The sequence below is a fragment of the Arvicanthis niloticus genome, chromosome 6, assembly GCF_011762505.2.
Source record: "Arvicanthis niloticus isolate mArvNil1 chromosome 6, mArvNil1.pat.X, whole genome shotgun sequence".
Taxonomy (NCBI): Eukaryota; Metazoa; Chordata; class Mammalia; order Rodentia; family Muridae; genus Arvicanthis; species Arvicanthis niloticus.
The window spans coordinates 18,437,518-18,463,961 of NC_047663.1; the positions used below are offsets into that span (position 1 = coordinate 18,437,518).

A 26,444-nucleotide genomic window follows, 5' to 3' on the forward strand; every position below is an offset into this window, starting at 1 on the left:
GTTTTTATGTGCTACCAAATATGATTAGCATGTGCTTTCCACTAATTGCTGACAGATTTACTGCATTGGGGATTTTCTAAGCCATTAGCTTCCTCTTGTCATTAGATTTCTGCTAACTAGGTTGAGGTGCTTCACGCCAGCTACTCCAAAATTGAAGCGAACCCTTCCAGTCTCCGCCAGAGAGAGCTTAGCTTTACTTACTTAAGAGCACTAAAGAGGTTATAGAAAGTGAAGGATAGAAGCTCCTTACAGCACACTTTGCTGCGGCTTGTGACTCTGAAAGGCTGGGATTAACATGGAGCTAATAATGCCGGCATCCTCCCTGGAGCGTTCAAGCTGGCCAGAGAAGCAGCTGCTGCCCCGCCCGCCCGCCTCTCTTCACAGGTGGCTCTAGCTTGTCTGTAGAGTCCAAGGCTGAGTGAGCTCTGTGCCTTGAGCACACGCGGTGCCCTGCCCCCTACCCTGCCTGCCCCAGCCCTGCTGTATCTCCAGCACGCTGTCTTGGAGCCCAGGTCTTCTGTGGTCTGGTTGTCTCTTATGACTCTCAGGTCTGTGTTGTACTCTCTGCCTTCACAAGCAAGAGAGGTGTTGCTGCCTGTTTAGCAGTGCCAGGCTTCTCAGTGTCCACAGCTGGAGATGATAGACTCTGAGAATCTGTTTTCTAGAGATTATCTTTATCCTTCAGAGCAAATCTCATCATTTCCACACCAGCCCAGACTGTCCTTCCCTCCTGTCCTTGAACCCTCCTCCCTCCAGCCCTCCTTCATGCATGCTACCGGCTCACATGCTTTGCAGGACTCTCCCTGATGGCTCTAGAGTGACTGGCCATTCCTTAGATTAATGTTTTTGGAGTCTGTGAGGTATATATAACTCCTAGCTGCAGTTTTAGCCAACCTTGACTGCTCCGGGCAGTGGTATATTTGGTCTAGAGTATGCACTATGTGTGCATCCGCTGTGTATTGCACTCATGGCAGGCTGTGGCACCATTCTAACAGGGGCAGTTTACATGAGTTTATTTTTTCTGTATCTTTTCCAATACCTCACCTCCTTTTTGAATTGATTTACATAAAATTACAGTAGAAGTTTTCAGCTTGATATGTAAATATCTCATTAGATTTAGGCTGGCAGCTAATCTCCTGTGCTTGCCCGTCACGTCTGAGTCTCGTCTTAGTGAGCATTCTGCTGGGGCCCGGGCCAGGAAGCCATTTCTGAGAAGATTGCACATAAATCTCGGTGCAGTGGACGAGGGGGGACCTCATTTTAGACCAGTGACGAGATAAAGAGGAGCCTGTGACTGCAGGAAGTGGAAGGGGTGTGTGCACATTCAGATTAGAGCAGAGGAGTCTGTCAACTAGTCAAGTTACAACTGGCTCTGACACGGCCTTTGTCAGTGTGAGCACATGTCAAGAGAGCCGTGTGTGCTCCTCTCTGTAACACTCACACTGAGAGCTGTGTATTCTTTTAAAACTACAAGTACAAAACACTTTCTGTTAAATGAATACCATTGGTATTTTTCTTCTAAAGTGCTCCAGGTAGCCTGTATAATGAACTATGAAGTCCCTAAGTTGTTTCCACTGCAAAACAAAAAAACAATCTACACACACACACACACACACACACACACACTTTTGAGAGGCCCTCATGTAAGCCCTAGCCTCAGACTTTCTGATGGAGCTGGCACTGGCCTAGCTCGGAGCTTGTTCCCAGGGGCTGGGACCACAGGTGGGCCCCAGCACACCAGCCCACAGGTGCCTGGAGTTTGCTGTGGGATGTTTGCTCTGTAAGTTACACATCGCCTTGAGAAGGAAGCACCGGTTTAGGGAGAGTGGAGAGCTGCAGCAGCCAGCCAGGCCCTGGCGCCCCAGGCTTCCGTCACTCTTAACCTATGATTTCATAGCTTGAGTGATAGACCTTATACCTGTCTCTAAACCTTTAGTAGATCTCTGAAAAACATGTTTGCTGAGCAAAGTTTAGTTATTAATGATTCTCTGAGTTCACACATTACAACAGTGGCTTTAATACCAATCTAGGCTTCAGAAATAGCTAAGAACCACTGCTACCAAGCCTTTCTGAGGTCTTGAACTCACTAACTCAAAGCCAGAAGTAACTGTCAGGAAGCTGAAAACCTCTTCATCCCATCTTCTCTCTCTCTCTCTCTCTCTCTCTCTCTCTCTCTCTCTCTCTCTCTCTCTTTCTCTCTCTCTCTCATAGGCCAGGGTAGCTGAATAGTTCCGCCTTCATGCACATGTACTCGACATCCATTCCCGAAATCATGAGATTCTTTGACTCCTGTTTCTCTCTTATCCCCACACTCATCCTTGGCTCAGCCCCTCTGCCCCACAGATACCTGTAGCATCTGGCTTCTCTATACACCAACTTCTCGCACCACCTCTCCCCTGATGTTCCATAGTCCCAAACTCTTGCTCTTCTGCACATCAGCCTGGAAAATGTTCCCAAAATATAAAACTCACATCTCAGCTCGTTGCTTTAAAACTTAAGGTCCTCTAGGGCAAGCTGGGTGTGCTGGCACATGCCCTTAATCCCAGCACTCAGGAAGCAGAGACAAGCACATCTCTGAGTTCAAGGCCAACCTGGTGTACATATTGAGTTCCAAGGCAGCCAGGGCTACATAGCAAGACCCCATTTGATGGTGTCTTGCTTCGTTGCTTGAGAGATGCTCAGAGTCTGCTTTTGTCAGCCCTTCCTGTGCCTCACCCCTCACCCACATCAATACCGTCATGGCTTCATTTCATCAACTGAACACCAGTTGGTTGCTACAACATTCCTGATTTTTCTCTTCTCTAAACTTTGACATTCAGTGCATTCTGTGCATTCTGTTTTTAGATTGGAGCTTAAATGTCTTTTTTTAATTTGGGAAACCACCCTTGTCCCCTACCTGCCTTTGTGGCTTGAAATAGCTTAACCTCTGCTGCAGTAAGGAGCACCCCAAGTCCAGTGCTGTGGCACACTGCACTGTGTTTCTCACCCGTGTAGGACATGGGTGCAGCATGGTTCAGAAGGCGACCCTTGCTTACTGTAGTTCTCCAAGACTCAATCCAGTAGGTAATGCAGGGCTCTGTGGCATTTGGGGAACGACTATGGTGACTCACGCAGTGACTCTGAAGCCTTCTCTCAGATCTCTTCACAGTCGCACACCACCTCACTTTTCCATTCTAACTTTTGACAGGGAGCATCTGCCTCACTGTTCTCTCCTGTGGCTTCATTAACACGTCAAATATGAAAGAGTTAACCGCAGTTGTTGTGCATGGCTGAAATGACAGAATGACTATGGTGTTAACACTTCCTCCTGCATCCTCTGGTAGTACTGCGTTGTGTCTCCTCTGCCGCCATTTCCTGAAAGTCCCATCCAGTCAGTCACTTACCACTGTCCTGAGAGCATTTCCTCAGCCTGACTTCAGCTGGACATCCAACTACCTGATATCTCTGCTTCGTATTTTTCAAAGCATAAATTATCATCGCCATCATCATCAGTTGTTGTTTGAGATAGGATTTCTCTGTGTAACATTGTCTGTCTGGAACTTACTCTGTAGACCAGGCTGACCTCAAACTTAGAGATTCACCTGCCTTTGCCTCCTGAGTGCTGAGATTAAAGGGGATGTGCCACCACAGCCTAGCTATAAATTTATTTTTTAACAAACGCTTGTTACTTTTCTGGTCAGCATTATATTAATTGATAAAGGATCTAGAGATAATGAAAGACACATGCTTTCTGGGTTTTTACAGTCTAGTGTGATATATGGGAAAATATAGTGAATCCACAGTATATACACAGTGTAGAAAATGTTGGAGCAACAGAGTAGAAAGAAAAATGATGCAGGCAAGGTGGACTCAGAGCTTGGGCTATCTCAACTGTTGAATCTGCTGAGCAGACATCGTTACTGGATATTGTCTTGTGCTGGGTGCTAAAGGCATTATGAACAGAGCAATATTCTTACCCACTTCACATTCCAGTGAGGAAACAGGTAGCTAAGGACAAAGTGGAGCTGTGACACAGCATGGGACTGTATCATGTATCACTCTTCCTGGGAAGATCAACAGACACACACAGACTGATGAGCCAGTTTGGTTTATTGCAGTTACTTACGGGAGTGTGACAGACAGGTTACTCTCAAGAGCAGAAATCACTCAACGACAGCTGCATCACCAAAGTCCACCCCAGCCTGGGGTGACAGCTCCCAGAGACGGAAGCCTTAGGGCACACTGCGCAGCCTGCAGGCAGCTCTACTGGATACAGTGTCCTTTCTAGCTGGTACAATTGGTTGGGCTGAGCCTTTTCCAGGCTGCCGGCCTGGTCTTTGCTCCTAGAAGACCGCTTATCTGAGAGTCCTTTTTGCAGCTTGGTTTATGGGAATCGAAATCACCCTGTTGTCTCCTGTTTAGATTGTCTTTTGGAGGGAGAGGCCTAGTGGATCTGGTCAGTTTCAGGGACCTCATAAGGCTGTATTGTTCATATACTTTCTTAAGAAGCTTCCTTGGAATGTTTCAGCCTAGAAGGAAACTGTATGTACCAACAGAAAGCTCTTATCTGACTAAATATGTGGAGATGGAAATTGTTTGTGTTTATGCCATGGAAGCGGTGACAAGGAGCTGTGTTAAATGGTGACAGCAGGACCCTTCCACAGTAGCCTTTCTTACCATTCAAGGTTCTGTAAGAACCGAGTATATACAGGTTAGTTTTAAGTTTAAAATGAAAAAATGTTAGTATTAGTTTAACTAACTTAAATTCTATACTTAATTCTAAATCTTCTATGGTTTAGATACCCACCAGAGAATATTGTGCCACCTAACACAATATATATTGGGGCTGGGCAGTTTTGGCCACTGTGATCTACAAAGGCTATATATCCACCAGGGAGATCAGATGGGCTGTGGAGACCAGTCTGCACCCACGACACTGCGGGTGCACCTAGCCCCATTCACAGTGTCCAAAAGAGGCCTGTCATCATTCACGAGAGGCTGGCCTGAAGGCCGTGGGCACTTAGCTTCACCTTCTACATCAACAGATTCTTCTGGTTTGAAACTGCTACGCTGTTGGCCAGGGCATAATCACTTCCTTTGCTGCTTTAATTTGCTGACTGTGTTCAGCTACCTTACTGTGTTATCCCAAGCAAATCATTTAACTGCTTTCAGTTTCCCTGAAAGTGCTTCTTCAAGTTCTGCAGTCCTGTATTTTATTAACATATTTTAGCCTGGGCATTAGTGTTACACTGTGCTTTGTTTAGGTGTGTTGTTCAAGAATTAACCAAATTTAGCAGGGCATCGTGGTGCACACCTTTAATCCCAGTGTTCAGGAGTCAGAAGCAGGTGACTCTCTGAGTTCAAGGCCAGCCTGGTCTCTTCAGTGAGTCCCCACCTCAAAAAAAAAAAAAAAAAAAAAAAAAAGTTAACCAAATTTAATCTTCTTTGGATTGTTGTTAACTGTGGAAGACAAGGAGGTAATCATACATGGTTTTCTTTCTTCTAGATCTTTGATGATGCATACAAATCTCAGCTCAGTTGTGTGGTCGTGGACGACATTGAGAGGCTGCTGGGTGAGTCCTGACTTAGGCTGTTGTACTCTGCCACGTGACAAAGTCCCTGTCTTACAGGGACTATAGCAGCGTCTCTTATGACATCAGTAATCATGATGAGCTAGCTTCCTCGTTTTCTCCAGTGTGTCATGTCCACAATAAATGAGCAATGTAGAGTAATGAATACTGAAGCTCTGAAATTAAAAAATACTTATTAAACATCTTAGATTGAGGTACAGTGGGTATAAGACTTAGTCTCTGTGCCCAACTCAGAAGTATACTAGCAAACATCAGGAAAGCTTGTTACTTTGACATTTTGTTCACTGTGAATTAAGTCAGTCTGGAATGTCTCGTTATGTCAGTAGATCAGAATGGGATAAACACCATCAAACTGAAACAGCCGGTGACCTAATAAACACCAAAGAGACTGCCCAGCAGTAGCTGTTACTAATGATTTGGTAATGACCTCACGTTAACTGCTCTTCACTTCCTTGGGGTGTCCAGCCTTATGTCAGGTCATCTGCTATTTGCTTTTTAAGTTTTGGTAATGTTTATTATAAAACAGAGCACGTATACCTATAAGGCCTCTTTAATAGTGTTTACCTAATGGCCAGATTTGAGGTGTGCCATGTTTGGGACATCTCGATCCAGTTTATAGGATTATTTCTTTAAGAATGTTAGTCATATTCATTGTTCTGTGTAAATTCCTTTATCTGAGCACAATCAAGGCAAGTGGTCATAGCAACACACTGTGTCAGGCATCTGTGCCCTCTGAGTGGGTCTTCACTTTATGACGTTACTTTTTGTACTTGTATGTTTATTTATTCAAGTGTTACTACTGTGCTAGAATAACTGGGGTTCTAGAGGGATCTCAGAAAAAGATATTACCTAACCTTTATAACATACATTGACACAAATAATATAAAATTGAGTGTGTCTATATCCTGGATGTTCAGAAAACCTTGACTTCATGGGGTTGATGCCTGCAGGGCTCCATGCACAGGATGAGATGGGCAGGCAGAGGAAGCCAGGGAAGTGGCTTCAAGCCAAAGTTTTCCAAGATAGAAAGTTCTCTGCCTGCTCTGCCTTCTCAGAAGGCCAGCCTGAGTGAGCACTCTCCATCCTTGTTATGTTATCTGTTGTTTCCTTTTGTATGCTCTTCAGCTCCACCTTTTTCTCCTCCTGGGATCTCCACCAACCACCAGGCCACATCCCATCCCCTTTCTACCTATGGTTGATGCCCAACTTTGTCACCAGTGTAATATATGTAAATGTGCCAAGATGGTCTCTGGTAACTTCTTAGAATTGCTTGAAATACACTCGGATACCCTTTCCTTTAGAAGACAGTCTCTGAAGACCAGAGAACACAGCTACATGAATCAAAGTAGACATTTAACTCTTTTAAATACACAGATCCATTCTTATGTACCTTCTTGAGAATGTAGATTATAAAGGTGTCTTTTTTCCCCGGCAGAACTGTGCCTGCCTCTTACCAGAGCTGATATTTACTCTTGATGGAGACAGATCAGCATGCTTGGATGACATGTGCCCCAAGATCTCAATCCCTGATCCACAGCCATGTTTCTCTTTCAGATTATGTCCCCATTGGACCCCGGTTCTCCAACCTAGTGTTGCAAGCTCTTCTTGTGTTACTGAAAAAGGCGCCTCCTCAGGTAAATTAGTAATAACAAGATTTCTAAGACTCTTCGGTAAAGCCTGTATAGTGGTACACTGCAGATATGTAGGTTCTCACAGCCAGTTCTGCTGTTGAGGGTTCTGGAAGGCCCATCTATCTGATCTAGCCTTCTGTCTTAAGGTAAATTGTTTTCTTTTTTAAAAAAAATTACCGGCTGGGCAGTGGTGGCGCACGCCTTTAATCCCAGCACTTGGGAGGCAGAGGCAGGTGGATTTCTGAGTTCGAGGCCAGCCTGGTCTACAAAGTGAGTTCCAGGACAGCCAAGGCTAACAGAGAAACCCTGTCTTGAAAAAAAAAAAAAAATTACCTAATTTTCTGTGCATTGGTACTTTGACTACACATATGTCTGTGTGAGGGTGTTGGATCCCCTGTGACTGAGGTACCATGTAGATGCTGGGAAATTGAACCTTGGGCCATCTCTCTAGCCTGCAAATTGTTTTTTTAACAGATATTTTTCTTTCTGTTTCCTTTTCTGAAAATACCAAGATCTGACCGTTTCAGTTAGTACTAGATCTTGTTCTGTGAGTTCCCCAGCCTCTTCCTCATCCTGGAGTCATCACCTCCAGAGGGAGATTGTGATGCATGTGTAGAGGATGAGATATGTGTTCCTGTTTGTATCCGTTTATAGTTTTCCTGAGAGCTTGAGTTTGAAGACTGCAAGTGAATGTGCCAAGCCGGCAGGTTTGCTGGTGTGGTTTTCAGCTTGCGAGGATGACCTGAAGTTGTTTCTCCTGTACCATACTCTGCCCCTAAGGAACAAAGCTGGCATCTCCGTTCATTTGTTCCAGTCTTTACTGATGTGGCTGCTGGAGCTCGTGATTCCAGTCTCTAAACAAATACAGAAGCATCCTGTGAGAGTCAGGCTTTACTTACGATGAGGTCTCCAGAGGAAGCTTGGCTGTGCCACAAGACAGATTCTCTAGGTTGATTCTATGTGGTAGAGTGTTGAGAAATGTCAATCAAAGGGAGACAGGAAGAGAGTGAGCAATCATTGGAAAACATCTTAGCGTCCGTGTGGAAGTCTCATATACAATATGGGGAGAAAAAATAATTAAATTAGTTTGTAACTCTAATATGTAATTTAACAGTAGAAAATATACATGCATATTTTACACTGAAGTCTGGTCTTGATTTTTCTAGGTTTTTAGTGCTTCTTAAAAAATTTCTAAAGTCATAAAAGATACATAACAGCCTCAAAATTTTGCAGTATATGCAATATGAAAGGATTTTTTTTCCTGTGCTGAGGATCAAACTCAGGGCTTCCTGCATACTGGGCAAGTTCTCTACCACTAATCAATAGTTTCTCTTTTGACTTTGAGATGGGGTTCTCACTATGTTGCCCAGACGCCCTCAAATTCCTGAACTTTAATGATTCTCCTGCCTTAGGTTATTGGAGCTTTCCCTATGCTAAGGCTAAAGTCAAGAGAAGTGAGTGTTTTCTGCCTTCTCTAGGTTCCTCCCATTTTTAAACATGCATATGTCTACAGTTGCTAAAACAAAATAAATAACTTCTATATACTCATACTGTGTTTTGGTTTTTGGGGATTTTTTTGGTTTTGGGTTTGTTTTTTTTTTTTTGTTTTTGTTTTTGTTTTTTCGAGACAGGGTTTCTCTGTGTAACCCTGGCTGTCCTGGAACTCACTCTGTAGACAAGGCTGGCCTCAAACTCAGAAATCCTCCTGCCTCTGCCTCCCAAGTGCTGGGATTAAAGGTGTGCGCCACCACTGCCCAGCACTCATACTGTTTTTAATGGAGCTAGCATATTTAAAATTTTTAGAATAGAGATTGTTCAGGCATTTAAATACTTTTATTATAATCAGCTTTTTGTTTAAAAATACTTTATGCAAAAATTCACTTAGGAGAAAAATTAATAGCTTTCCAATATTATTTTAAAATTTCTCGTTTACCTGGTCACATGCTATCCATGTGAGTTTAAATAAAGATACATTCTTCCCTGAAAGCTTTCCATATCCAAATGATAGACGTAGAAAATACTAACGAGGGCTGGAGAGATGGCTCAGTGGTTAAGAGCACTGACTGCTCTTCCAGAGGTCCTGAGTTCAATTCCCAGCAACCACTTGGTGGCTCATAACCATCTGTAATGGAATCTGATGTCCTCTTCTGGTGTGTCTGAAGACAGATACAGTGTACTCATATAAATAAATCTTAAAAAAAAAAAAAAAAAAAAGAAAGAAAGAAAGAAAGAAAGAAAGAAAGAAAGAAAAGAAAATACTAACGAGTGGTATGGTTTTAAATATTTTAAATGTCATTTCATTGTACATATAATTGGGAGCACACATCACAGGCCCCTGTGGAGGAGGTCAGAGGGCAGCCTTTAGGTGTTAGTTCTCTCCTTTTATCTTTAAATGAGTTGTTAGGCTTGAACATGGGCCTTTAGGCTTCCTCGAAAGCACCTTTACCCCAGCCTTCTTGCTGCATTTTGATTAGAAACTAAAGAATAACTGTTTTTGTTTCTTAAAATATTTGTAAGACTCCTAAGGGAAGGAAAACTATCTTATGCTTCTAAATCTCACAGCACACGCACGCACACACACGCACACATACTTCCTTCCTAGTTTATTCCACAAACACATTGAACACATACTTATAGCGCAGTGTATGCATCATCTTGCACTGATGGCTTTAGGTTATAAAATAAGATATGATCCATGGAAAAACATTAAAAATAGATGGTATCACACATTTTTAATCCCAACACTCAGGAGGCAGAGTCGGGCAAATCTCTTGAGTTCGAGGCCAGCCTTGTCTCAGATTGAGTTCCTGGAGCATCCAGGACTATACACAGAGAAACCACTTCTCAAAACAAAAACAACAGCAACAAAAATAGTTTAAGAGCCAGCAAAATGGCTCAGCAGATAGAGGCTCTGCTGTGCAAGCCGGAGTTCAGTCCCCAGAAATCCATGACAAGGTCGAAAGAGAAAACCAGTTACACAAAAGTGTCCTCTGACCTTACATTTATAATCCATGATACATGGTCTCCCCCATCACACACACACACATGCACACCACACACACCTTAACTTTTTTAAAAAAAAAAATTTATGTGAAATTCAAATGACTACTTAACACATGAGTAGCCATTCATATTATTGTTCATCAGGGAATGAAAATCAAGACCAACACAGTGAAATTCTTTATATTCTGGATTATAGATGACTATGATCCAAAAGTCAGGTAAAAATAAGTATTAGTGAGGAATTAGAACAATTTGAAAACGTACAAACTGTTAGTAAAAATGTCTCAAATCTGTTGCCTTTGGGAAAGTTTAGCAGTTCCTCAAAAGGTTCAACTTGAAGTAAGGTGCTCCATCAGGTCACTGCTAGAATACAAATAAAACAAATGAGAACACACGCCTGCACCAAAGCTTGCTTGTTCACAGCAAGATTACTCAGAGAAACCTAAGGAGAAACCAATATGAATGTAAGTAGAATGAAATCTACTGTAGTTACGAAGTGGAACATCATTCAACAATGAAAATGCACTCAGCACATACTCCAACATAAATGGGCCTTTAATATGTGCTCAGAGCCGGGCAGTGGTGGCGCTCGCCTTTAATCCCAGCACTTGGGAGGCAGAGGCAGGTGGATTTCTGAGTTCGAGGCCAGCCTCGTCTACAGAGTGAGTTCCAGGACAGCCAGGGCTACACAGAGAAACCCTGTCGGGAAAAACAAAAAAAAAAAAAAAAAAAAAAAAAAAAAAAAAAAAAAAAAGAAAGAAAGAAAGAAAGAAAGAAAGAAAGAAAGAAAGAAAATGTACTCAGTAAGAAAAGGCAGTCACAAAAGACACACTGGTTCCCTTCTGTATTTCCTCCTTTCCTTCCTTCCCGCTTTTCTTTTCTCTCTCTCTCTCTGTCTCTCTCTTAGATCTATTTATTTTACTTTATATGTATGGGTACTTTTAATGCACGTATGTCTGTGCACTGCCTTTGTGATTGGTACCCATAGAGACCAGAAGGGAGCAGAAGTTCTCTTGGAATTGGAATTAGAGATGGTTGGAGCCACCATGTGGATGCTGGGGATCAAACTTGGGTCCTCATCAAGGGCAGCCAGGGCCCTAAACTGCTGAGCCAACTCTCCAGCCCCTATTTCTATGAAGTATCTATAGTTGGCCATTCTGTAGAGATAGAAAGTGCGTTATCTGTGGTCTCCAGGGGCTGAGAGGGCTGTGTTGGGAGAATTAAAGGCGACTGCTAATGAGTGTGAGATTCTCCTTGAAGAGATGAAAATATTTTAAGATAAGTGTGGTGACAGGTGCCCACATCTGTGATTGGTCTGAAAACTGTTGATTTATACACTTTAAGTTATTGAGCTGTGTGCTTTGCAAATTATATACAATAAAATTGTCACATTTTTAAAGCTATGTAAACGATGAAAGAAGAATTATATGGAGGGTTAAAAGTAAAGGGCAAGCCACCAGGGTAGAGGGAGAAGCCCCAGCTTGGGAGCACTCTTACACCCAGCAAGCGGATCATTAAAAAGGTCTGTCTGTGAAATAGATTTCTCTAAGAAGTAAAGATGTATGTAAGAAGTAAGAAACCTGGTTGCCTTAGTGACAGGGACTGGCAGGGACTCTCTTTTAAGGGAACACTGGCCTGTCATTAGTTAGAATTTGGTGACTGACCTTGGCTGCCAGGTGACCTGCTGCATCAGGGAATTTGTGGCAGAAGAAATTAGTACTGGGAATATTTCTAGTTGGCACAAGTTTAACAGAATAAAAATATGCCTCATCTGCACGACCTCGCTTTGTAAATGCATTGTACATTGTCTCAAGAAAATGAAAATGCTTTGTAAGCTGGTCCAGTGTCAGTAATGCTGGTGACATCCACTTGGGCAAGCCAGCGCCACGTGGGTTTTTTCAATTTAATGTTAAAGCTAGAGGTTCTGAGTCAGGTAGAGCGCAGGTCACAGAAAACTGCTTCCTGGCAAGAAGACAAAAGCTGTGGGCACCCTTCTTGAGAAAGCGCCTACCTTACCAGACAGCAATCGCAGTGGAGGTCACAGGAGCCTTCATTTTGCATTTGTTGTCATTCCAGCTTTCTCATAGAAATATTGTGTGTGCGTGTGTGCACATGCTCCAATGAAAGAATCCCTCCAGGGCGGTGTTGTTATGTATCCAGATACTCCCTTTCCACTTCCCCTCCCCCACCCCTCCCCTCTTGTACATTGGCTTATTAAAACTGGGTCTCAAGCCCTCCTTTTTTCCCTTTGTGATTGCCTTGTTCTTGGATTTTCCATGTAGAACTAAAAATTCAAGGCAGATTTCAGTTACTAGGATAATTTTCTTTGAATTTTACATTTTTTCTAAGCAAATGCATAGATTTTTAATGAACCTGGTATCCAGTAGGTTTGCTTTAAATTTGTCTGGAGAGTTACTATCGTGATTGATTTATTAGTCCTTTGAAAGTATAAACAGTGGTATCAGTAGTTCATGAAAACTGAGAAACATCATCACATTTTGTTTAGCATCTTTTTAAAACCAATTAAAAGCTTTTCTAAAATGGATTGAACAGGAGAAAATAAAACATGTTCCCTAGGTCTTTATTTCAATCAAGTTTCCCCTGTGTTCTGCGGGAGAAGAGATCGAGGCGGGATAGAAAGCCTGAAAAGGGCTGTCCCAGCAGGGAGCCGAGCTGGAGAAAAGGCTTCTCTGAGAACTCCGCGGCAGCAGCTCAGAAAGCTCCCAGCCCGCTTCATCTACATGCAGAGTCACACAAGGCATGGGGCGCTCACCGGCACACAGAGGCTCCACATGTGCCTCCCTGCTGATTCCTGTGAAAAGCTAACAATTGGCTTGGAGGGTAAAAGACCACTGCAGCTCACCCTCCCTGAGCTGGACGTACAATTTGTCCAGTGTTAGGAAATGTCCGGCTTAGCAGTGAGAGGCTTGAAGACAGCCCTCCTTGCAGTGAGAGCCTAATGCCGGGCTTTTACTCCATGACACTGGGGCTCTTTTCAAGGTTTGCAGATTTATGGAAGTTGAGGGGGATGTGCTTTTCCAGATCTTCCAGATCGGAAGGATGAAAGCAGAGGTCTGCATGTCAGGGAAGGGCCCCAGTAAAGAAGGAAGGCCAGGTGAACTGCCTGCAACCAGCAGCCCCTGGGGGCTTTAACGTTTCCTCTTGGATCTCTGATACCACACTTAAAACAATAGCTTTATCATTTGGGAGACAAGGACCCAAAAGGTAGCTCTTCGGGCTATAAAACAACAGGGTTTCCTGATTTCCTCCACAAGTCCAGGGGCATTTGAGTCATTAATTGGCTTCTTAATTCTGGGTGTTCCTGACACTGTTTGGAATCATGCTGGAAGTCCCATCTGAACAGAATAGAGTACAATAAAGGGGTAGCATAGCCTTGCAGCGCCTGGAGAACCAGTCTTTTCTCGGTGCCTCCCAACCTTCTTTTATTATGGCATATAGAAAACAGCACCCGATCATACTTGTGGATAGGTTGCCAAGGACACTCAAAGCTGGCTGGGGGCCACTCACCAGATATCCTTTGCCTTCTCAGATGGTGGGCATCAACACATTAATTCGTATATAACTCGTTTGTGCCATATCAATAGCATAATCTCTGAAAACTATAAACTCTCAAAAAGAATATCCAAATTGATAGCAATATCACTGAAGTACAGCTCAGACTTACTAGTTAAAAGTTTAAACTGAGTCTAATTGCAAGAACTCTATTGCTCTGAAGCCTAGGAATGCATTGTTGTTGTTGTTGTTGTTGTTGTTGTTTTAAAGGAAAGGAAGCAGGACATGCAGGTGCAACTCTTAAAATTCTAACTTCTAGGAAACAGGCAGAAGAATTGTGAGTTTAAGGACAGCCTGGGCTACATTGTGAAACTTTATTTCAGGAAGAAGAAAGAAAGCTAGGTGTGGTGGTGTGAACAAGGGGTGTAGGAATATATATATTATTATATATAATCCTAGCCCTTGAGAGTTAGAAGCAAGAGGACCAGAAGTTCAAAGTTATCCTCAGCTTATATAGACTGTTCCAGGTCAGCCTGGGCTGCACAAGTTCTTATCTCAAAACAGGTATGTGGGACGTGATATTGTCCGGGCATAACTGGGCCAATGAAAAAAATCTATAGTGGGACAGGCAGTAATCTATAGTAACTCTTTAGAAGAGTGTTCAATAAAATATTCTTTTTTGTTGTTGTTGGTTTTTTTTTTTTTTTTTTTTGGTTTTTTTTTTTTTTTTTTTTTTTTTTTTTTTTGGTTTTTTGAGACAAGGTTTCTCTGTGTAGTCCTGGCTGTCCTGGAACTCACTCTGTAAACCAGGCTGGCCTCGGACTCAGAAATCTGCCTGTCTCTGCCTCCCAAGTGCTGGGATTAAAGGCATGCGCCACCACTGCCCGGCAATAAAATACTCTTTATAAAAGAAAACCAAAACTATAGCTCTCTGACTTGGCATCTGTGTTTCTGGTGTCTTTTATCTAACAGCCGCAGGTCATGCACAGCGCTGTTTTTATGTAGTTCTCATGGGTACTTCAGTCCGGTCTTGTCATAGCTGTGATATTGGGAAGGTCTTGCTAAGATGAGGCAACTCCTCAGGCTTTGAGTTGCTTTAGTGAATAAACAGATAATGGAAGACTCCAAACCCTACAGGCCTAAACACGAGAATCCTCCTATCTATCTGTTTAGAACTGACTCTGGCTAATGACTACAGTATGACTCAATAAGATGTAGAACCACTCCAGGAAAAAGAGGTATAGTCATTTTGCCAGACACATTCATTGTAACCACTTGACAGGGTGACTTCTGCAATGGCCTTTTTTTTTTTTTTTCTTTTTTTTAAGTTATGACTGACAGTTCAGTGACCTAATTTTTCCATTTCTTAAGTCAATGATATTATATAGCTACTATGTTTTATAAAACTGTTTTATATGCGCTTTTCTTAGAATAGTAGGTTTTCTTAGAAAGCTACATGTAAATTGAATAAAATGTATAAGTATAGATTAGTTTCAAATGTATCAAAATGGTAAACTGTTTGAAGCTTTTTATAAAACATTGTTACAAATATCTGCTGAGCAAATATCTCAAAGGATTTGGTTTTTTTTTTTTATTGTTTTGGAAGAATACATCCATGGTAGACATTAATACCAAAATCAATATTGGGGTGCATATGCGTGCGTGAGAAAGCATGTTTGTGTGTGTGAGTATGCATGTGTACATGCTTGTGGTATAAACCTAGTCCGTTAACTTAGAATATCTAAATTTTTTTATCACAGAAAAATGCTAATGAAAGTTTGCCTCATGGCCAGAACTTAGCCTTGATCTCTCTCAACCTAGGTAAGATGCCGGCTATGGCACCAACTCTGGAGGTACTGTGTACAGCACTAGCAGTCACTAGAGCTATTCACCTCCCAGAAGCACCTTCTCTATAGAACTCATTCAGGCTCAGGGTCATAAATCCTGAATTCAAGTCTTGGTTCAGACACCTTCTGGCATTATTGCTTTAAACTGGCATCTTAGTTTCTCTGTACATATTTCTTTATCTATAAAAGTAGAAAGAATTCTTTTTCTTTTCCTATCCTGTTGAGGGTCAACTAAGATATTACATTGCATAGGCCTTTATAAATGTGTGAATTGTAACCATGTAAAATACTAAAGCAAAGAAGTACCTTTATGTATCCTCTGGGTCTTTTCAGCTGCTGAGGTAGACGGCTGGGGAGTGCACAAGCTATGTAGAGGAAATGCCCTCAGAGATTAAGCTCAGAGTTCCAGCTTGTATCCCCTCCCGTGCAGTACTAAGGACGGAAATGGTGGGCATCTAGCCTCTGTCCGCTTTCAGTGAGATTTGTAGGCTAAGTCCTAAGAAAAATACACCTGTCTGGATATTAGAGATTTTTGTTATAAAAGACCTGAGGTAGAGACAAGAATTTCAGAACTTGATAAAGCAGGGCTAAGGGTAGGGTTGGCAGGGCAACAAGCCACTAAGGCCTTCAGACACTAATGGCTGCACTTGCTTTGACCCACCTGTTTGCCTTTCCTTGAGGCCCCTGGAGGCTGTGACCTTTCTCCCAGCTCCCAACACAGTTGAATGGCCAATCATTTTCTCTCATATGTCCCTGTGCCTAAAACCAGGACGCAGATCACCAAACATCCCTGGGGCTTCATGCCACGCAGTGTGTGCTGAGCAGCTGCTGGGTAAGAGCCAACTATACTTATAAAAGGCCTAGACCAGTCTATCAGGATTGCTGGCGTTTATTGGAATGTAAATAGAACTGGAACTTGAGATTTTAAGTCACAGTGTTTGTAAACCACACACTGTGACAGCTCTCCCTGTTATACTGTGGGGAACAAAGATTCCTTCTTACTGGGTGTGATCCAGGCTGCCATATACCTGACACGTGCATATAGACACACACACACACACACACAAACATACACATGAAAATGAGAGGAGAGAAAGGGAGCTTTTGTGTATTTTGGCACACTCTTGGGCAGCAGAGGCAAGTTTAAGGCCAGCCTGGGCTACATAGCAAGACCTATCAATAAATAAATAAGGACTGGAGAGATGGCTCAATAGTTAAGAGCACTGACTGCTCTTCCAGAGGTCCTGAGTTCAATTCCCAGCACCCACATGGTGGCTCACAACCACCTGTAATGAAATCTGATGCCCTCTGCTGGTGTGTCTGAGGACAGCGACAGTGTGCTCACATGAAATAAGTAAATCAATCCTACAAATAACTAAATCATAAGGGGTGGAGTGGAGCACACACCCCCAAACTGTCTGTCATAATTGCCTTTCTGCCATTTGGCCTCCAAATTTTCTGCATACACTCCTATACTGTAACAAAACAAGAAAAACTGGGGTCAGCATCCCCTAAATTCTCAAACAAGCATTATTCTCTGAGATGGTGTCCACTGTAAAACACCAAAAGAGCAAACTCGTGCAGGAACGGAAATTCCACCGTTTTCATCTTAAGCACAGCCTTTACCTGATGGTAACGTCTCAAAGAGCTTTTCCTGCCGTGTTAATTCTTAGATGTTATAAAATGTTTACAGTGAACATGTTACCTCAATAATCAGGAAAAAATCCCCCCCCCCCCCGAGTTTTTTGAGACCGGGTTTCTTTGTAGCCCTGGCTGTCCTAGAACACAATCTGTAGACCAGGATGGCCTTGAACTCAGAGATCCACCTGCTCCGCCTCCCTAGTGGTGGGATAAAAGGCGTGTGCCACCACCACCTGGCTTAAGAATAATAAAATTTTAAAGTTTATGTATAGTTATTTTCATTTTTAGCCAGCAGCATACTTTGTTTTGTTTCCTTGGTTGAGATAGGATCTTTCATCGCTCAGGATGGCCTTCCACAGTTGCGTCCAGCCTGTTGGAATATCTGTAAGTGTATTCCTAGCCTTGCTTCCTTCCAGATAAATGCTGTAACGTCTGTAAGGCTCTGTGTGGTGGCTGGAGGGCCCTTGCCTCTCACAGCTGACCTTGCCTTCCTTCAGTGCCTCCCATCTGAAGTGCTGACGGTTGACATCACATAGCTAAAGGTGACCAACATAAGTGACTGTTGTTGTGTCTTATGAACTGAGGAAGAAAAAGATGCTCCTTCACACAGGGTGCTAGTCTGGAGAGCAGGGCCAGGTGTGGCTGGGTTTGCCTGGACCCGCTGGCTGCCTTTTCCAGTCTCTGTACTCAAGAGTTTGCTGCTGTTGTCCCTGCTGCTGGTTTTCTGGTTCACACAGAGGCTGGTGCCCCGGTCACTATCCAGAAACAAGGATTACTTGTGCCGAAGTTAGCAAGGTGTTAAGAGCCTTCATACAAAGTTTTGTGGGAATGTGAGGATATATTTTGGGTACAGAAAACCATCTTAGATTTTATGTGACCTATTCAGTTTGACTGGGGACAAGAACAGAATTCATAAGAGAACAAGGGCTTTATTTTTTTGACCCAAGCATATTTTTTTTTTGTGGGGGGGTGTTTTGCTTTCATGTATTTCTGGTGCCCTCAGAGTCCAGAAGAGAGCAATAGATCCCCTGGAACTGGAGTTATAGATAGCTGTGGGTGCTGGGAATTGAACCAGGGTCCTGTAGAAGAGCAGCCAGTGCTTTTAACAAGTGAGCTGAACCATCATCCCTCCTGTGCCCAAAGTGTATTCTTACTTCTCAGATGTTATACTTGCTGAGTGGCAGTGGCACACCTCTTTAATCCTAGCACTCAGGAGGCAGAGACAGGCAGATCTCTATGAGTTCAAGACCAGCCTGGCCTACAAAGTGAGTTCCAGGACAGCCAGGGCTGTTACACAGAGGAAACCCTGTCTTGATAAAACAAAGATAATAGTTATACTTTCAGGCTTTTAAAACAAGATTTTAAGAGTAAGTGTTTGCTGTGTATATCTTTGGTATCAGAGGTAAAATATGCTGAACACCGTGAATGACTGATGACAGCAAGAATCGTCATCGTCACTCATGTGTGGGTGTGCTCATCGAGGCATATTGGCATATGCAGACTGGGCATGGCAGTCACTAGGGAGACCCACGTGCCCTGTGTGTTATGGGTTCTGTGCCTAGTTCCTTGGTGACATTGCTGATAGCTGCTACCTGCAGGTCTCCAGTGAGCTCATCTGCCAGTCTCTGAAGGGAGTCTCACTAGTTTGATGCTTCTGTCTGAAACAACTAAGGAGGACAGCCACCAGAGCTCAGGAATGTCTTACATCGAGAGTCACGAGGCTCTGGTGTTAGCAGAACAGGAACACAGTGGCTGGAGGCAGGGAAAGTTTGTCCATGGATAAATGTTTAGTCTTATTTATTATTGCTATAAATATGGATACCATAGTTTAAAAAAAAAAACCTTCAACCTAAGAACCCACCACTTTGGGTCTTTTGTTTTGTTTTTTGTTTTTTTGTTCTTTCTCTGGCTGTCCTGGAACTCACTCTGTAGACCAGGCTGGCCTCAGACTCAGAAATCTGCCTGCCTCTGCCTCCCAAGTGCTGGGATTAAAGGTGTGGGCCACCACTGCCTGGCGAACCCACCACTTTTAATTGTAAAAGAAGTTTAAAATGTTTTCACGGGCCCTTCAAAGTCTTAGGGGCCTCAGCTACTATGCCTCGTGGGTAAGTTGTAAGGCTGACTAGACCTTACACTCACATCAGTCCTAGACAATCTTTGCTGCTTAGTTCTTGTCTTGAGTTCTGGGTAATTGAAATTGTTTAGCGGGTTGTGTCTTCACAGGTGAGGTGTTATTACTGGACATCATGTTCTGTGATTAAGTGAGGACAGACTATGAGGGAAGAAAGGTTCTGACATAGGACATGGTACAGCTGCACACTGGCAGGAAACTCCCAACAGCTGTGTAAAAAGAGAGGTCCCCTGAGTGAACCCCACAGAGGTGGAAATAAGGTTAGAAAGGACAGACATGCTGTTCAGAATGGGGGAAGTGGGGGCAACCAACTTAGCAATGCCAAGGTGAAAGCTGAGCTGGGTGCCTGGGTCCAGGACCGGACTGGACTGGCTAAACAGCCTCGGGAGGTAGTACCTACACAAACCATTGCTTTTGGCGGTAAGAACAGTGTGGCATGGTCAGTACAACTTTATTTTCTTGAGTTATTTATCCTTTTCTCCTAAGAGTTCAGAGGTCATTATTTCTAGGAGATCTATCTCCCAAACTTGTAATTAGTAGGACAGCTACTTTAGACACGGGTTTAAAATCACACATGGTGCCAGGTGTGGTGGCGCATGCATGTGCCTTTAATCTCAACACTGGGAAGGCAGAGGCCAAAGGATCTTTGAGTTCCAGGCCAGCTTGGTCTACAAAGCAAGTTCCAGGGCTGCATGGAGAAATCCTGCCTCAAAAAACCCAATCAATCAATCAATCAAGTGCTCACGACGACGACGGCACTCCTAACTGTGAGGCCCCAGGTTTAATTCCCAATCACAAAAAAAACAAATAAGTGAGCAGTCAGCAACGGACCCCATAAAGTTAGGGAGCTCTGGGTCAGCCCCTTTCTGGAGCTAAGAGCCCAGACACATCACCTTCCCCCCCTCCCCCGCCCCAGGTTCCTCAGCTACTGAATGAAGAAGAGTAAGAAGACAGGAAGCTTCTCCACTCGGATGAGCTGGGTCTTTCTTGTGAATTGCTTCCACAGATTCTTGAGTGTCATGGAGTAGTCTGCTTTTGTCCACTTGAGACCTCCTAGCTATGGTCCAGGCTATGGTTCCTACCCATCAGCCACAAGTGCCTGCCTTTTGTCCTCTGCTCTGCTTACAGCACCAGGTCTGCTGCAAAGGGCTAGGCAAAGAATTTGCTCCAGGGTAAAGTCTAATGGAGAATGTAAGTGTAGTTGTCTGCCTGGTTACAGCATGATTTATTTGAAACATCCTTCCTTTGGTATTCAACTCCAGTGTTTAACTGAAGGAGAAGGAAAAAGAAAGAAAAAAAAATGAGGAAGCATTAGAAAGAGAAGGAGCCATGCTAGGCAGCTCCAGACTTTTGAGCCATGATCCCAAATACAGGCTGGACATGGAGAGGCCTGAGCAGCCCTCAGTGCTGCTGCCCTGACTCCTGGTTGTTGTGTTTGTTTGTTCACCGGGGCTTAAACCGGGTTTCTCAGCCCGCTGGCTGGTCTTCAGGGTAGTTACACTTTTCATTTGCTTTATGACAAACCCAGAGTTGCAGGAGGCAGGAATACTTCTTGTCTCACCAACTTGGGTTCCTAGCTTCCCATAAACCCCTTTCCTCTGCTGGAGAAGCCTGTAGTGTGCAGTCAATAATAGCTAAGGGTTGATCAGCTAGAAAGAAACTTAAAACAACCTCGCTATCAACTTAAATTGTAGCTTAAATAAAGTGTCATCCATTCTAGAGTGTTTTCTTTTCTTTTTTTTTTTTTTTTTCTTTTTTGTTTTGTTTTGTTTTTTCGAGACAGGGTTTCTCTGTGTAGCCCTGGCTGTCCTGGAACTCACTCTGTAAACCAGGCTGGCCTCGAAATCTGCCTGCCTCTGCCTCCCAAGTGCTGGGATTAAAGGCGTGTGCCACCACCGCCCGGCTGACTCTAGAGTGTTTTCATTATAAGGTAGTATTCATTATAAGTTAGCATAGCATTCAGCCCTTGGGGCTCAGGGCTGTGGACTCTGAAATGGTAGTTTCCTGTTCAGCATTTGCTGTGATGTACATTTTTCCAGGGCCAGAAGGGAGATGGCTAAACAGAGCGATGTGTTGAAACCTTGAAATCCGAACTGGGATCATCATTCATTCATTCAACATACATTTATTAACTGCCCCCTGCACAAGGGCCCGTGTTAGCCCTGGATAGTTCAGTAAAACTTAACAGACCTCAGCCCCGCCTCACAAAAGACTCGTGAGGCGTGCAATAATAAGCAAATACAGGGAGTGAGTCAAGTTGATACATAAAGGCTGATCTGATGGAGAGACTGAGGAGCATGGGAAAGGAAGCATGGTGGGCATGGGGCTTGAGTAAGCTTTGGAAAAACTGACATTCAAGCAAGCCCACAAGAGGGAAGGAGCCGGGCTGACAGGGAGAGGGGAAATGGACTAGGTGGCACCAGGCAGCTGGGCCCAGGTGCTTCAGAGACAGGGCACATGAGCATAGAGTGCCCAGATCTGTAAGGTGCCACAGTGAAGGAAGACACAGGGGCAGGCAGAATTGTTCTTAAGGTCTCAGTAGTGGATAATATAAGCTAATTAAAGAACAAGAATTGTTCCCTTCCCAAAAAAAGGAAACCAGAATAAGTAAAAGGTGGGGAAAGCACTCTCTGTAGGGAAAGCTTCCTGATGGCCTCTGTCCTGAGCTGAGCTCTCTCCCTCACAACTTCCCTCACAGAGACCCCATTGCAGTGACTTCCCGAGAGGGTGTGGCCTGAGCCTCATTGTCACCCCAGGCTGTGTCCTGCCTGTGCAAAGCCAGCCTGGTGCTTGGCACATGCTCATCCCAAGTCACTGCTGGGGTCCCTGGTCCTGCTGCTCGTCTGTCTGACCTTCCATGCTCCCCTAGGAAGCGCCCCTGTATGTTCTTGCTTCTTCGTCCTGTCTGTTGTGACAGTCATGTTGTAATACTGGAGAGCTCCCTCCCCAGGATCCTTTATCTCATGCTCCGTCTCACATAGGTAGGATGGTTTTTTTCTAATCCTGTTTTTATGGTTGAGGAGGAATCTGGCACTGGGGTAATCTACCCCCATATCTGCCACATAGCTGTGAATGATGGCTCATGTCCCTTTTCTCCTGCGCCAGCTACAGCCTTCAGAACTCCGTTGCTCCCCCCCCCCCCCCGCTCTGGCCCCACCCAGGCTGGCTTCAGGAGCATCCCATTGTTTGTAAGCCATGGGCTGAATGGGTGCAGGACCTTTTTTGGGGAGGTTTACCCTGAACCAGCATGGCATCCCTGTGACTCGATTGTCCCAGGCCACAAGAGGAGAGCATCTTTCGGGCACATGCCAGGATTCTTTCTCCCCACCACAGTCCTTTCTCCTTAGACCCACTTTTGGTTTCTCCTGATGCTTTTTATAGTAAATCCCCTTCCTTCCTTCCTTCCTTCCTTTAGCATCCTGGGCCTTCCTTTTGTTGGCTGTCCTTGTCTCCCCAGAGAGATCTGGTGGGGTGGCATACCTTTTCCCACCAACCGCATGAGGTTGGTAGCGTTAGGGACCTGCCCTGCCACAGTGCCTCCTGTCACTGGCTTGCAGCTCACCCCAATCAGGATGCTCCATGTGCTTCAGGGTCCCCACAGCCATTGCCACTTGATGTTTGCTGGTATGTGACTTCGTAGGGGCCCTAGGTGCTGACCAGCCAGTTTCCCAACTAAGTCAAAATCACTCTGAAGGTGCAAACTAAATTTCAACATCCACGTATTCTTGTTCATGTTCCAATTAGCAAATGTTAAGTTCATCTTTTACTCAACGGGTTTACAAAATTCCTAATATTCCAACTCTTCTTTTCAATCTTTTTAAAAAATGTCAGATCATAATTACTAGAAAAGAGAGTGTAAGGCCCATCCCACATGGCAGTTTTGAACCTCGCTTTCAGACTCACTTCTTAATCCATCCCGGGGTTTCCGATTGTTCCGGGTTAATTCTTCTTACCAAGGGTGTGTTCTGTTTGCTGCATTGAATGGTAAGAAAGGCCTTTCTCTCCAGCATAGCTGGCTTTGCTGTTGTTGGGGGTGAGGCCAGCCCTTCCATTCCACTGCAGATATTATATTAGTGGCATTTTTTATTTAGGAAAAGAAAAAAAAAAAGCTTTATTCCACATGAACTTTTGTTACAAATCAGTTGATTGGGGCCAATCAATGGCAGAACTCTGAAAGGGTGTGGATTATCTGGTTAGCCCTTTGTGTGGCAAAAGGCTTAGATGATGCTCCGTGCTCTGGCTCATTCTTCATCCTGTAAAGAAGTGGGTTTCTGAAGGATCAGCACCTGACCGAGCCCTGCCTTTTTTCATGGTAATGTTTTCACCTGAGTTGCTCCTTAGAGCGCTAAGACTTGGTTAACTAATACTTATTTAACCTTGGAACAATGTTCATCGTAATCCGATTGGCAAATAGTCATTTTATTTCAGCCTTTTCTGTGTCTCATCAGGACCAGCAAATCTCTGTAGAGAATGCTGAGAGAGCGACTCCCTGCCCCCTAAATAGGTTATTGTTGCTTTTCTCTCTTTCTTCCATGGGGTATGTTTGGGCACTGTGGACTTTAACCAGTGGCCACACATTAGCAAGATAGAGTTCCCCCTTGGGTCAAACCTGCCTCTTGTAAAGCTCCCCTCCCATCGCTTGCCTCCAGTGGTTCCTACTCTCCAGTGCTGGCCCAGTGTGGCTCCCTACGTTCTAAGGACATCCGCAACCGTGTTCCATGAGAACGCTTCCAGTTGCACATTACCACTAATTAATACATAAAACATCCAGCACAATTGAATTATTTGGTAATGTTTTTCAGTGTTTTCCTAAAGATGATGCTTTACAAGTCGAGGCCTGAGCTGGCCTGGGTCGTGACCTCACCACAGTGTTTGCAGTCTTGTTAAACAAGAAGACAGGCAAAACATAAATTAGCGTCTCCACTATAAGTTAGCCCACACTTCCCAGTCTTTCAACACTGAAGACATGGAAGTTGCTGTAGGTGAGAGTTCCTTGAGGAAGATGGTGGTGGATGGGAAACAGTCCAGCTTTCTGTGGTGAGCAAGGAGATTCTGCAGAGCTGCCCTTTTAGGGAAGCCACTGTTTCCTTCTAAGAGAAATGGCTCAGACCCCAAGGGGAGGAAAAGCAGCTAACTTTCCTAAGTTGTGATGAGCCAAAAGACCAAGACAGGAGCATCAGCCACTGTCAAAACAGGAATGACTGTAATAAAAACTGCCCCAACATTGGTATCTGTTAGCTCTAGGGACCATGTTCCAAAGTTAGCATTAGAATTATTGTTTATTTGGTTTGTTTTTTTTTCTTTTAGTATAAAAGCCTTTTAGTAGAAATACTGAAAGAGAGAGAGAGAGAGAGAGAGAGAGAGAGAGAGAGAGAGAGATATTACCTCAGCACCCAGCTTTTACTTTTGCCTTTGGATTTATGCTCCCTGTGTCTTAGAGGCCTCTCTACCTTCCAAACCAGCTTACCCATTTCGTAAGACTTGGCCTCTAGGCCGGGCAGTGACGCTTTTAGTCCCAGCACTCAGGAGGCAGAGGCAGGTGGATCTCTGTGAGTTTGAGGCCAGCCTGGTCTACAGAGTGAGTTCTAGGCCAGCCAGAGCTACAGAGAGAAACTCTGTCTGGAAAATCCAAAAAGGAAGGAAGGAAGGAAGGAAGCAAGGAAAGAAGGAAGGAAGGCAGGCAGGCAGACAAAAAAAGAAAGGAAAAGAAAAGAAAAAAGATGTGGCCCGTGGATCCCTCCCTGTGGAGAACGCAGTTTCCTCTGCCAGGCTCCTCCCCTGGGTGCAGTGGTGCCTTCTTTGCCTCCTTCCCGCCCAGCACAGTCTTGGAGTTTGCTGTTGTCCTCTTTATTCTTCTACTATTCCATTCAAGGTCATTCCACAGTCATTCAGGAGCTTGGCAAATGTGTGTTGATCAGCATTTGATTTCAGTTTTGTTTTGTTTTGTTTTTCTGGTTGATTTATTGAATAGCAAAAATGATTAGCCTTTAATCTTTGCACATTCATCTGTAAAACCAAGGAGCTCTTAGTGTCAAGAGGGTTTCTGCTTGTGTGTGTGTTGTGAGGGTTACGTGTACACACGTGCATATGCTAGAACTTGAACCTCGTCTCTATGCATGCTAGGCAAGTGCTCTCCGAGTGAGCCACAGCCCCACCTCCACGTTGAGGTGGTGCATTGTTGGTCTTGGCACACAATAGACAAAAACAGGGAGTGAGATTGAGGAAAGCTCTCTTGGTTTGCTAACAATTAGTGATACAATGTGTACAAAACCAAGCTGAAGGTTTTGAAGGTTTTTTTTTTTTTTTTTTTTTTTTTTTTTCTTTGTAGGGAGACATTGTTTTATACACAAGGTCTCACTATGAAGCTCTGGCTAGCCGGGAATTCATTATGAAGACCAATCTGGCAGAGGCAAGCAGATTCCTGTAAGTTTGAGGCCAGCTAGTTTGTATAGTGAGTTCAAGGCCAGCCACAGCTGCGTAATGAGACCCCATCTAAAACAAACGGACCTACTTCCTATCACAGGATAGAACTGTAGTGTACATCTCCTTGTCTCTGGCTTTGGTTTGGTGTTCCAGATCTACTGGTCCCTTGTCAGCTAGGATGGGGGAAAGCCCTGCTTCGTTTTTGCTGCTTCTGAATGACATCATCTGTGCCTTGTTTAGAGTTTTGATTGGAAAATCCTGGTTTGTGTGTGTTTTGCCTACTTATTACCATACATAAGTAAGTGGACTCTGCTTGTTTCAGTCAACCCTCCTCGGGTCTCCTCGTTAGTGTTTTTCTTTGTGCTGTAACACCTCTGTCTCAATAACCAGGGTCGAAAGCTTCTCATCATCGGGACCACCAGCCGCAAAGATGTCCTCCAGGAAATGGAGATGCTTAATGCCTTCAGCACCACCATCCACGTGCCCAACATTGCCACAGGAGAGCAGCTGCTGGAAGCTCTGGAGGTAAAGATGAGTCACTGCTTGAAGCTGCGTATCAGAAAGCAGTTGAGGCCTGAGATAATTCACAAGGGTCCCTGGCCAAAGCAACTGGCACTTAGCGGTACATTTAGCTACAGTATGGGGCCCTGGGATGTTTCCTTCAGAGTTTTTCAGAAGCTAGAGG

General features: G+C 44.0%; 1 protein-coding gene across 1 annotated transcript in view; it reads left to right on the forward strand.

The window, feature by feature from the left end:
* Nucleotides 1-26,444, forward strand: part of Nsf (N-ethylmaleimide sensitive factor, vesicle fusing ATPase) — a 134,861-nt gene that overhangs the window by 102,539 nt on the left and 5,878 nt on the right. The window contains exons 16-18 of the mRNA XM_034505424.2: nucleotides 5,486-5,552; nucleotides 7,125-7,204; nucleotides 26,150-26,284. Coding sequence (XP_034361315.2) covers nucleotides 5,486-5,552; nucleotides 7,125-7,204; nucleotides 26,150-26,284 — 282 coding nt within the window. The remainder of the gene's footprint in view (nucleotides 1-5,485; nucleotides 5,553-7,124; nucleotides 7,205-26,149; nucleotides 26,285-26,444) is intronic.